The sequence below is a fragment of the Oncorhynchus mykiss genome, chromosome 7 (assembly GCF_013265735.2).
Source record: "Oncorhynchus mykiss isolate Arlee chromosome 7, USDA_OmykA_1.1, whole genome shotgun sequence".
NCBI lineage: Eukaryota > Metazoa > Chordata > Actinopteri > Salmoniformes > Salmonidae > Oncorhynchus > Oncorhynchus mykiss.
This window is the reverse complement of record NC_048571.1, coordinates 39,704,789-39,717,186: the sequence shown is the minus strand read 5'-3', so window position 1 is coordinate 39,717,186 and position 12,398 is coordinate 39,704,789. Positions and strand designations below refer to the sequence as shown.

The window sequence follows — 12,398 nt, the reverse complement described above, 5'->3', positions numbered from 1 at the left end:
AGCTCAGCGATCGGGAACAGAGATATGCTACCATAGAGAAAGAGGCCTTAACCATTAAGTGGGCCCTCGATTATCTCCTGTACTACCTACTGGGTCGGAGGTTTGCAATAGTTACTGACCATGCGCCCCTCATGTGGATGGCTGGTAAGAGAAACAATAACAACAGAATAGCCAGATGGTTTTTGTCTTTACAACCGTTCTCTTTCCATGTCATCCACAGGGCCGGATCGAGGAACGGGAATGCAGACGCGCTGTCCCGACGAGACCAAGACGGTGCGTCTGGGGCCCGACCCTCCGGTTCGGTCCTGAGGGGGAAGGTATGTGGAAGGACCACCAGAGGGCAGGCTGGGCTCACGGATAGTAGCCCAACAAGGCATGGGAGACAAGGTAACCAGAGGCAATTAAGCACAGCTGACGGTACTAATTACATATTCTCCTTCCCCTATAAGAGAGAGTATGGAACCAGCAGAGAAGGGGGGAAAAACTATCTCTGAAAGATGGCCACCGAGACAGAGGAGCTATCCATGAAGAACCACTAAGATGGTGACAATCTTGTGACTTTTGTTATAGTTTAAAGATAATCGTATTGTGTTCCTGTTTTATCTGGAGAAGAAGATGTATGTTTTTCCTTGGGAGATTTTCATTGATAATGTTGGAGTGTTTGTGTTGACCAAATGCCCTCAATAGAGAACTGTGTTCAATTAAGAAAACCTACTCCTGACTCGTTTATTCCACCCTTCCGCTTTAGAGTGACGCCCAATTACTTGGTCCGCTCACAAGACCTGTATCTATCCTACCCTGTCTTTCTAAGGTCTTCGAAAGCCAAGTCAACAAACAGATTGCCAACCATTTCGAATCCCACCATACCTTCTCCGCTATGCAATTTGGTTTCAGAGCTTTTCATAGGTGCACCTCAGCCAAGCTCAAGGTCCTAAACGATATCGTAACCGCCATCGATAAGAAGCAGCCGTATTCATTAACCTGGCCAAGACTTTTGAGTCTGTCAATCACCACATCCTCACCGGCAGACTCGACAGCCTTGGTTTCTAAAATCATTGCCTCGCCTGGTTCTCCAACTACTTCTCAGACAGAGTTCAGTGTGTCAAATCGGAGGGTCTGTCGTCCGGGCCTCTGGCAGTCTCTATGGGGGTACCACAGGGTTCAATTCTTGGACCGACTCTCTTCTCTGTATACATCAATGATGTCTCTCTTGCTGCTGGTGAGTCTCTGATCCACCTCTACACAGACGACACCATTCTGTATACTTCTGGCCCTTCTTTGGGCACTGTGTTAACCTTTTGAGGGCATGGCAGATTTACGCCCCCTTTGGAGAAATTGGGTACCCCTAGTAAACTGAAAAAAAAAAAATCAAAAATTGCTAATATATGCATATAATAATTATTATTGGATAGAAAACACTCTAAAGCTTCTAAAACCGTTGGAATTATGTCTGTAAGTATAGCAGAACTCACAGGGCATGCATTCTTCCAAACTAGTTTTTGTGGCCATGAAAGTTGGAGCAACTTTGACGTCATGGACCCCACCCTTCCCGACCACTTATGGATCTGGGGACACTTTCCATCTCTTCCACTAGATGTCCTCTTTCTTTGGAGCGTTCAATCGTTCAAATCGCGCGAGAATTGGCCCTATAGGAGTGATTGGAGTAAGTGTCGCGATAAAAAAACCTGTGCGTTAGGGCGCGAATTGGTCACAGCCATTCCTTTGTTCCAGCACTCCTGGGAAGAGCAAACGATGCCCGGTTGAATTGAAGTTTGTTTTGCACGTCTAAAACATCATAAAGCTTGCTTCTGCACTTAGTTTGACCTGTTTAGTCGACATATAATGTGTAATTTTGAAGTTTTGATGAGCAACTTATCCGGACCGGAGGACGTTTTGGGTGCATTTCAGCTGATGTTATTAGCAGTAGCTAATACAAAGACGCAAGACTTGAAACCAAACGATGTATTGGGTAAGTATGAACCCTTCCAGAACATTCTGAACGAAGACCATCGAAGGTAAGGGAATATTTATGCTTAAATCTGTGTTTCTGTTGACTCCAACATTACGTGGAAATGTAGCTTGGAACTGAGCGCTGTCTCAGCATATGAAATAGTGTGCGATTTCTGTAACGTTAAAAATAAATCTAACACAGCGGTTGCATAAAGAAGCAGTGTATCTTTCTAACTATATGTAGAACATGTATATTTAGCCAAAGTTTATGATGTCTATTTACGTTATCTTGCCGAGCTACCTAGATTTCCTGCGGGCATTTTTGAGTAATTTCTGAACATGAGTACACTGTAAATGGACATTTATGGATATATATGGCATATTATTGAAAAAAAAAAAATGTACTGTGTAACATGTCCTATCACTGTCATCTGATGAAGATTTTCAAAAGGTTAGTGAGCGATTTATTTTTTAATCCTGCTTTTATAATTTTATATTTTCTGGGACAAAATGGCTGCCGCTTGTCTTTGTTTCGGTGGTGGTCTAATATAAATGTGTGGTGTGTTTTCGCCGTAAAACATTTTAAAAATCTGACATGCTGGGTAGATGAACAAGGTGTTTATCTTTCATTTGAGCTATTGGACTTGTTAATGTGTGGAGGTTAAATATTTCTAAGAATATTTTTGCGTTCCATGCGCCACCGTTTGAGCTGAACGGGGGGGAGGGTGTTCCTCCAGAGGAACTCCTGGCATCAACCCTCCAGGCGAGCTTCAATGCCATACAACTCTCCTTCCGTGGCCTCCAATTGCTCTTAAATACAAGTAAAGCTAAATGCATGCTCTTTAACCGATCGCTGCCTGCACCTGCCCGACCATCCAACATCACTACTCTGGACAGCTCTGACGTAGAATATGTGGACAACTACAAATACCTAGGTGTCTGGTTAGACTGTAAACTCTCCTTCCAGACTCATTTCAAACATCTCCAATCCAAAGTTAAATCTAGAATTGGCTTCCTATTTCGCAACAAAGCATCCTTCACTCATGCTGCCTAACATACCCTTGTAAAACTGACCATCATACCAACCCTCGACTTTGGCGATGTCATTTACAAAATAGCCTCCAATACCTTACTCAATAAATTGGATGCAGTCTATCACAGTGCCATCCGTTTCATCACCAAAGCCCCATATACTACCCACCACTGCGACCTGTCCGCTGTCGTTGGCTGGCCCTCGCTTCATACTCGTCGCCAAACCCACTGGCTCCAGGTCATCTACAAGACCCTGCTGGTCACCATAGCAGCACCCACCTGTAGCACGTGCTCCAGCAGGTATATCTCTCTGGTCACCCCCAAAACCAATTCTTCCTTTGGCCGCCTCTCCTTCCAGTTCTCTGCTGCCAATGACTGGAACGAACTACAAAAATCTCTGAAACTGGAAACACTTATCTCCCCACTAGCTTTAAGCACCAGCTGTCAGAGCAGCTCACAGATTACTGCACCTGTACATAACCCATCTATAATTTAGACCAAACAACCACCCCTTTCCCTACTGTATTTATTTAGCTCCTTTGCACCCCATTATATCCATGTCACATTTTTCCACTGCAAATCAACCATTCCAGTGTTTTATTGCTATATTGTATTTACTTCGCCACCATGGCCTTTTTTTGCCTTTACCTCCCTTATCTCACCTTTCGGTTACTAGTCCAACGCTCTAACCACTAGGCTACCCTGCCGCCCCATTGAGCGTATGTTTGTTTTACTCCATATGTAACTCTGTGTTGTTGTATGTGTCGAACTGCTTTGCTTTATCTTGGCCAGGTCGCAATTGTAAATGAGAACTTGTTCTCAACTTGCCTACCTGGTTAAATAAAGGTGAAATAAAATAAATAAAAATGTCTGGATGTCCTATTTGCGTGTGTACATACAGTACATACGAGCCTGTGGGTGTGTGCACCAAGAAAGTGACTGACCTGCAAAGTTAAGCATCCGGATGTGTTTGAGCAGCAGAGTGCCGTTGATGGGATCCATCCTAGAGCAAAGGCCCACCTTCCCTGGACAGAGCTCCCTGTGCATGTTGTGCAGCGCGTGGGCCATGGAATAGACTGCATCGATCACAAACTGCACCTTCCCCTCTTGTTCGTAGTTGGAGTCCTTCCCTATCCGCTCCTGATCTGTAGAGCAGAGAGAGAGAACCAAGTTAGGTATCTGAGAAATGCAATACGTTATAGCATTGGTTACCAACCCCAGTATCATCTTTTGCTTCATAGAAAAGTGGATCCGAATCATATGAAGAGTATTACATGTGATAGTTCACATTATGTTCAAAAAATAAAATGAGAAATAATACAGCAATGCAGTATCAGGTAGACAGACCTACATGTCTTTGAATATTATGTCAAATTACATTGTATGTGTGTATCGAATTTCTATTGTGTTGATCCTAACAGTGGGTGATTATTACACGCAGGTAGCGATTAGCCTCCATGCTGTGATGGTTTTTGGAGTTACAAATCAAGAAAGGAAATAACAACCTTTTGCTGGTACTCAATTTCTCCATTGATAGCCTTGTCAAGCAAGTGTTAATTCAAGGCCACACTAGTGTGACTGCTACGAGGCAATCATATTGAATTTGATCTTTAAAATGTGTATTTGCAATGCTCATCAATCTGGCACTAAATAATTGCAGATTGTTACTCCATCAGCTGCGGTGCCATATCAAACATAAGAGTCCACTTTAAAAACTTCTTCAGGATCGGTGTCCCGTCCTCGGGACGGTTGAGCTAACGTAGGCTAATGTGATTAGCATGAGGTTGTAAGAAACAAAAAAAATACCAGGACAGACATATCTGACATGGGCAGAAAGCTTACGTTCTTGTTAATCTAACTGCACTGTCCAATTTACAGTAGCTATAACAGTGGAAGAATACCATGCTATTGTTTGAGGAGAGTACACAATTGAAAATGTATGAATCAACAAATTAGGCACATTTGGGCAGTCTTGATACAACATTTTGAACAGATGTGCAATAGTTCATTGGATCACTCTAAAACTTTGCACCTACAGTGCTGCAATCTAGACGCCAAAGTCTAAATTCTGCCTGGGCTAGATAAATTTAATTTCTCTTGCATTTCAAAGATGATGGTACAACATTTATTTTTTTAAATTAACTTTTGCCAGATCTAATGTGTTATATTCTCCTACATTCCTTTCACATTTCCACAAACCTCAAAGTGTTTCCTTTCAAATGGTATTAAGAATATGCATATCCTTGCTTCATGTTCTGAGCTAAAGGTAGTTCGATTTGAGTATGTCATTTTAGGCAAACATTTTAAAAAAAGGGGTGGAACCTTAGTTTGTGGGGGAAAAGTCTTACAATTATCTACTTTTTATTTTACCAGGCAAGTCAGTTAAAAACTACTTAAGGCTAGGGGGCAGTATTCTGAAGTTTGGATGACTGAGGTGCCCAAAGTAAACTGCCTGGTACTCAGGCCCAGAAGCTAGAATATGCATATGCATATGTCTGTGAGTATAACAGAACTGATTTGGGAGGCGAACTGATTTGCAGTTCCTATGGCTTCCACTAGATGTCAACAGTCTTTAGAAATTGTTCAATGTTTTTTTTTTTTTTTAAACTTAAGAAGTAGTCGTATTCTTTCTAAGTGTCACTCAGGTGGACTCTAGTCGTGAATGAGAGTGCGCTCCTCGTTGTTTTTCTCCAGTATTGGAAACAGTTTATTCCATCTTAAATTTGATAGATTATTTACATTTTAGGGTACCTGAGGTTGGATTAGAAACGTTGTTTGAAATGTTTGCACCAAGTTTACAGGTAACTTATTAGATCCTTTGTAGGCATGTTGGGTGAGTTGGAACCGGTGTATTTCTGAATCAAACGCGCCAAATAAACAGACATTTTTGGGATATGAAGAAGGACGTTATCGAACAGAACGACCATTCATTGTGTAACTGAGACCTTTGGGATTGCAAAAAGATGAAGATCTTCAAAGTTAAGCAATTTATTTTATCGCTATTTCTGACTTTCGTGAGGCTTCTGTTTGGTTGGAAAATGTTTTACATGCTTTTGTATGCAGGGCGCTGTCCTCAGATAATCGCATGGTATGCTTTCGCCGTAAAGCCTTTTTGAAACCTGACAAAGCGGCTGGATTAACAAGAAGTTTATCTTTTAAATGATGTAAGACACTTGTATCGTCATGAATGTTTAATATTACGAATGTAGTATTTTTGAATTTCGCGCTCTGCAATTTACCGGATGTTTTCAAATCGATCCCGTTAACGGGATTCTAGCAGTAGGGGATCCATAAGAGGTTTTTATGAACATATTCTAAGGGACTGATATGCATTGCCTTAGACCGCTGAGCCACTCGGGAGCCCGATACTTAAGACTGTCATTGGTTTTGTGAGCTGTATGACCTATGGTTACTCCGATATGAAGAGGGCTGATGAGAAGAATAGACAGAAATACAGGTGGTAATGTTTGGAAGTTACTCTATGCCTATGGCTGTTTCCCAAATGGCACCCTATTCCCTATGTAGTGCATTACATTTTACCAGAGCCCTATGGGCCCTGGTTAAATGTAAAGCACTACATAGGGATTAGGGTGCTATTTGGGACTCAAACTATGTCTATTTAATCACCACCAACTGGACACTGTATACTCTCACAATGCCAGGTCCACAGTCACACTACCAGTTCCTTGTCAATCTGAAATGTTATGAACTTAGTGTGTAAAGTAAGTCAGCAAAGTACAGTACGCAGCTAAGCCAGTTCTGTTTGACCCACTTAAAAAGAGTAAGACCTTTTAATGGAAGTCGTGGCAGAGGGCCAGAAGGCATCGAGCAAAATGCATTACTCTCCATTAGTTTAGCGTCTAGGCCTTCATGCACTGACTGCCTCTCACAATTAGCTAGAAGATAAATGTTTAGTTAGACCACTGCAGAGGAGCCAATCAATTCCAATATGAGCAGTGTAAGGTCTTCTATATTGGTTGATGTCATACAGTATATGTGAATCATAAATAAGTTGTCAAATATACAACATATAAGTCTTATTTCTCATAAGCGAAGTATAAGTAATATGCTGTATAAGAAACAAGTAATGCTTTGCATAAGCAGCATATAATGTACGTAAATGCTGCATAAGGGACATTTGCTCTACAGTGCCTTGCAAAAGTATTCACCCCCGTTGGCGTTTTTCCTATTTTTTAGCATTACAACATGTAATTTAAATATATTTATATTTGGATATCATGTAATGGACATACACAAAATAGTCCAAATTGGTGAAGTCAAATTTAAAAAAATAACTTGTTTAAAATATATAATATATATATATTTTTTAAACGGAAAAGTGGAAGGTGCATATGTATCCACCCCCTTTGCTATGAAGCACCTAAATAAGATCTGGTGCAACCAATTACCTTCAGAAGTCGCATAATTAGTTAAATAAAGTCCACCTGTGTGCAATCTAAGTGTCACTTGATCTCAGTATATATATACACCAGTTTTAAAAAGGCCCCATAGTCTGCAACACCACTAAGCAAGGGGCACCCCCAAGCATGCAACACAATGAAGACCAATGAGCTCTCCAAACAGAATAGGGACAAAGTTGTGGAGAAGTACATATCAAGGTTGGGTTATAAAAAAAATCAGAAACTTTGAACATCCCACAGAGCACCATTAAATCCATTATTAAAAAAAAATTGAAAGAATATGGCACCACAACACACCTGCCAAGAGAGGGCCGCACACCCAAAGATAAGCCTGAAGGAGTTGCAAAGCTCCGCTGCAGAGATTAGAGTATCTGTCCATTGGACCACTTAAAGCTGTACACTCCACAGAGCTGGGCTTTATAGAAGAGTGGCCAGAAAAATATGTTGTTTAAAGAAAAAAATAAGTAAACACGTTTGGTGTTCGCCAAAAGGCATGTGGGTCTCTGGTCAGATTAGACTAAAATTGAGCTTTTTGGCCATCAAGGAAAATGCTATGTCTGGCACAAACTCAACACCTCCCATCACCCCAAGAATACCATCCCAACAGTGAAGCATGGTGGGGGAAGCATCATCCTGCTGGGATGTTTTTCATTGGCAGGGATGGTCAGAATTGAAGGAATGACGGATGGCAATAAATACAGGGAAATTCTTGAGGGAAACCTGTTTCAGTCTTCCAGAGATTTGAGACTGGGACGGAGGTTCACCTTCCAGCAGGACAATGATCCTAAGCATAATGTTAAAGCAACCATCGAGTGGATTAAGGGGAAACATTTAAATGTCTTAGAATGGCCAATTCAATGCCCAGACCTCAAACCAATTGAGAATCTGTAGTATGACATAAAGATTGCTATACACCAGCGGAACCCATCCAACTTGAAGGAGCTGGAGCAGATTTGCCTTGAAGAATGGGCAAAACCCCCAGTGGATAGATGTGCCAAGCTTATAGAGAGAGACACACCCCAAGAGACTTGCAGCTTTAGTTGCTGAAAAAGGTGGCTCTGCAAAGTTTTGACTTTGTGGGGGGAATAGTTACAGTGAGGGGAAAAAAGTATTTGATCCCCTGCTGATTTTGTACGTTTGCCCACTGACAAAGAAATGATCAATCTATAATTTTAATGGTAGGTTTTTTTGAACAGTGAGACAGAATAACAACAAAACAATCCAGAAAAATGCATGTCAGAAATGTTATAGATTGATTTGCATTTTAATGCCCCCTATTGCTCAAACTACACACTAATGTACTTGTCCTCTTGCTCAGTTGTGCTCCGGGGCTTCCCACTCCTCTTTCTATTCTGGTTAGAGCCAGTTTGCGCTGTTCAGTGAAGGGAGTAGTATACAGCGTTGTACGAGATCTTCAGTTTCTTGGCAATTTCTCACATGGAATAGCCTTCATTGCTCAGAACAAGAATAGACTGACGCGTTTCATAAGAACGTTTTTGTTTCTCACCATTTTGAGCCTGTAATCGAACCCACAAATGCTGAAACTCCAGATGCTGAACTAGTCTAAAGAAGGCCAGTTGTATTGCTTATTTAATCAGAACAACAGTTTTCAGCTGTGCTAACATAATTGCAAAAGGGTTTTTTAATGATCAATTACCCTTTTAAAAAGCTAAACTTGTATTAGCTGACACATCATGCCATTGGAACACAGGAGTGATGGCTGCTGATAATGGGCCTCCGTACAACTATGTAGATATTCCATCTTAAAAGACTGCTGTTTCCAGCTACAATAGTCATTTACGACATTAACAATGTCGACACTGTATTTCTGATCAATTTTAAGTTATTTTAATGGCCAGAAAATGTGCTTTTCTTTCAAAAACAAGGACATTTCTAAGTGACCCCAAACTTTGAACGGTAGTGTATCTCTGCTACAGCCAAAACTAAAGGCAATTTAACATCTATGATTAGCCCATGCAACTTTGAAATGCATGAATTAAAAAGACAGGTTACGACTGTGGTAATTGAGCGCCACAGGCACCCATATTGGACAGACAAAATTTGTCACGGTTTGGCTGACACGGTTGGACTGTAGGGCAGCCCGGGAGCGAGAGAGGGAGTGATATATCTCTCTGAGGCTGAGGCATGGCGGCCCACACACACAAACTTGGTAATGCCTCTCTCTTTCCTCTCTCATCTCATTGGGAGTCAGAGCACGCCCACGCACACCCGAGGCTGGATCTCTGGCTTCAGAGAAATCCATTCAGATTAGGAGTAGCAGCACAGCGAGGGTGTCTCCCTTGACCAGGGTGCCACAGAAGGGAGTTTGTAACAGAGTGGGTTGGCTCTAACCCCGTTAAACTCTGCATGTTTGGGTTTGGCCACAGACCATGTTTCCCTTCATCATCCAGAGAACTTGGACTTCATCCATAGCCTGTCTTCATCCATTCCTTCATATGAGAACATCTCCTTATGTGTGCCTTAGGGAATATGTAGCAAGTTTCGGTTGACGCCCCATCATGGAACATTCCCAATTTATATGTCCCGACTTTTCCAACTCAAAATCGCCAAGCTGAAACAAATGGATGAAACAGGATGATCAAAACATTTTACAAACTGTTCACTAGACACACATGAGATCATTCTTGCTCTCCTATGATATCATCAGTTTGGTACATTAAATCCATAACTATTTTCATTATGGTAATATGACATGATCATGGAGAAAAGATTCAGCCATTGTGTCTGTGTTGCTCTGCTGCATGCTGTTCTCCCCTGTATAAATTAGCTGGAAGCACCAAACCCCAGGAGAAGGAGCTGGGCCCCCATTCTACCTTCCTGCTCATCTCCACCTTAATCAATATCAGCTGTGTGTCTCAGTCATTCACAGATACAAGACTAGTCTCGCTCTGTCTCCAACTCACTCGCACACTCGCTCTCTCTTTGATCACTGTGAACACACAGAGCCCTCTCAGGACATTGATTATTCCTCACCCATACCTCATGTGGTCTGCTTGAAGGGAGGTACAAAGCCTTCACCAGCACCACTAGGGGACTCTGGAGAATTGCATGTGGCCCTGAAACGTGCTTCCTGAGTGGCATCCTTCCCTTAGACAAAAGGGAGAGTGGATTGCAAAGCCAAAATAACTTTCTGCCACGTCAACAAACTTCCACACAGCCATAGAAAAACAACACTGCACCATATTTTCAGCAAACAGAGCTGTGACCTTGTATTCAACTCACACTGTCACTCAAATAAATACTCCACAGCCTCTTCACATGTCAAAGCCCTTCATCTGAGCTTCATCTTTGTCTGAACAGCATTCTCCTTTGCACATTTTGCAATTTTAGCATTCCACTCCCCAAGCAATAGGTACAAAGATCATACTATCGTTTACATTTTAGTCATTTAACAGACGCTTTTAACTAGGTGAGACAACCCCAACAAAGAAGTTATCAGAAAAGTTAGTGGTAGTAGGAAAACACAAGTGCAATTTATTTATTACATTTTTTTGTGTGTGTGTGTGTGTGTGTGGGGGGGGGTGGGGGTGTAAGGTTTCAGAAGTTTTCGGGAAGATGGGCAGGGGGAATCTGGTTCCATCACTGGGGTGCCAGGACAGAGAAGAGCTTTTTGACTAGGCTGAGCAGGAACTGACCTTCAGTAGGGGTGGGACGGCCAAGTGTCCGTATGCGCTCCAAACTTCCTATTTACGATGACGGCCAAGGAACAGTGGGTTAACTGCCTTGTTCAGGGCCAGAACGACCTTTTCAGCTTGGGGATTCAACCTAGCAACCTTTCAGTTACTGGCCCAACGCTCTAACCACTAGGCTAACTGTCGCCAAAAGCATAGCCTAAACGTAAGGAGGGGCAGTTCCCCTTGCTGGCTCGTAGGCAAGCACCATGTGTGCACCATGTGCGCGGAGGATCAGGATGACATGGGAGAACTTGGGAAGGTTGAACACCAGGTGGGATGCAGTATTCTGGATAAGTTGCAGGGGTTTGACAGCACAAGCGGGGAACCCAGCCAACAGAGAGTTGAAGTACCATAGTCCAGATGGGAGATGACAAATGCCTGGATTAGGGCCTGCACCGATTCCTGTGTGAGGAGAGGTTGTACTCTACAGATGTTGTAGAGCATGAACTTGCAGGAGCGAGTCACTGCTTTGATGTTTGCAGAAAATGACAGGATGTTGTCCAGGGTCACGCAAAGTTTATTTGCACTCTGGGAGGAGGACACAGTTGAGTTGTTGACCGGAATGGAGAGGTCTTGGAGCGGGCAGCCCTTCCATGAGAGGAAGAGCAGTTAGGTCTTGTCAAAGTGGAGCTTGAGGTGGTGGGCCCGACAACCGAGCTGAGATGTCTGCCAGGCACGCAGAGATGTGTGTTGCCACCTGGGTGTCAGAAGGGGAAAATGTAAAAAGTAGCTCAATGTAATCCGCATAGCAATGATAAGAGAGACCATGTGAGGATTTGAAGGAGCAGAGTGACTTGGTGTAGAGAAGTAAGAGGAGACGGCCTAGAACCGAGCCCTTGGGGCAGTGGCGACCCGTCATTCAGGGCAGGTGGGACTCTTGAGACCCACATTTCTAGCAAAAAAATAATAATAATGATATATATAAATTAACAAATGTGGGCTTGCCTGTTTTGAATGTTATTTTTTGGCATTAATACGTGTCACATATTAGTTTGCAAACAATGTAAAAATATATACACAGGTGAAGTCGGAAGTTTACATACACTTAGGTTGGAGTTGTTAAAACTTTTTTTAACCACTCTTCATCCTAGCTCTTGTTAACAAACTACAGTTTTGGCAAGTCAGTTAGGATATCTACTTTGTGCATGACACAAGTAATTTTTCCAACAATTGTTTACGGACAGATTATTTCACTTATAATTCACTATATCACAATTCCAGTGGGTCAGAAGTTTACATACACTAAATTGACTGAGCCTTTAAACAGCTTGGAAAATTCCAGAAAATGATGTCATGGATT

The 12,398-nt window shown here is 42.3% G+C and overlaps 1 protein-coding gene across 1 annotated transcript in view; it reads right to left on the bottom strand.

Annotated features, from left to right (window-relative positions):
* Positions 1 to 12,398, bottom strand: part of LOC110527736 (metabotropic glutamate receptor 4) — a 340,536-nt gene that overhangs the window by 56,538 nt on the left and 271,600 nt on the right. Inside the window, exon 7 of the mRNA XM_021609206.2 lies at positions 3,927 to 4,127. Coding sequence (XP_021464881.1) covers positions 3,927 to 4,127 — 201 coding nt within the window. The remainder of the gene's footprint in view (positions 1 to 3,926; positions 4,128 to 12,398) is intronic.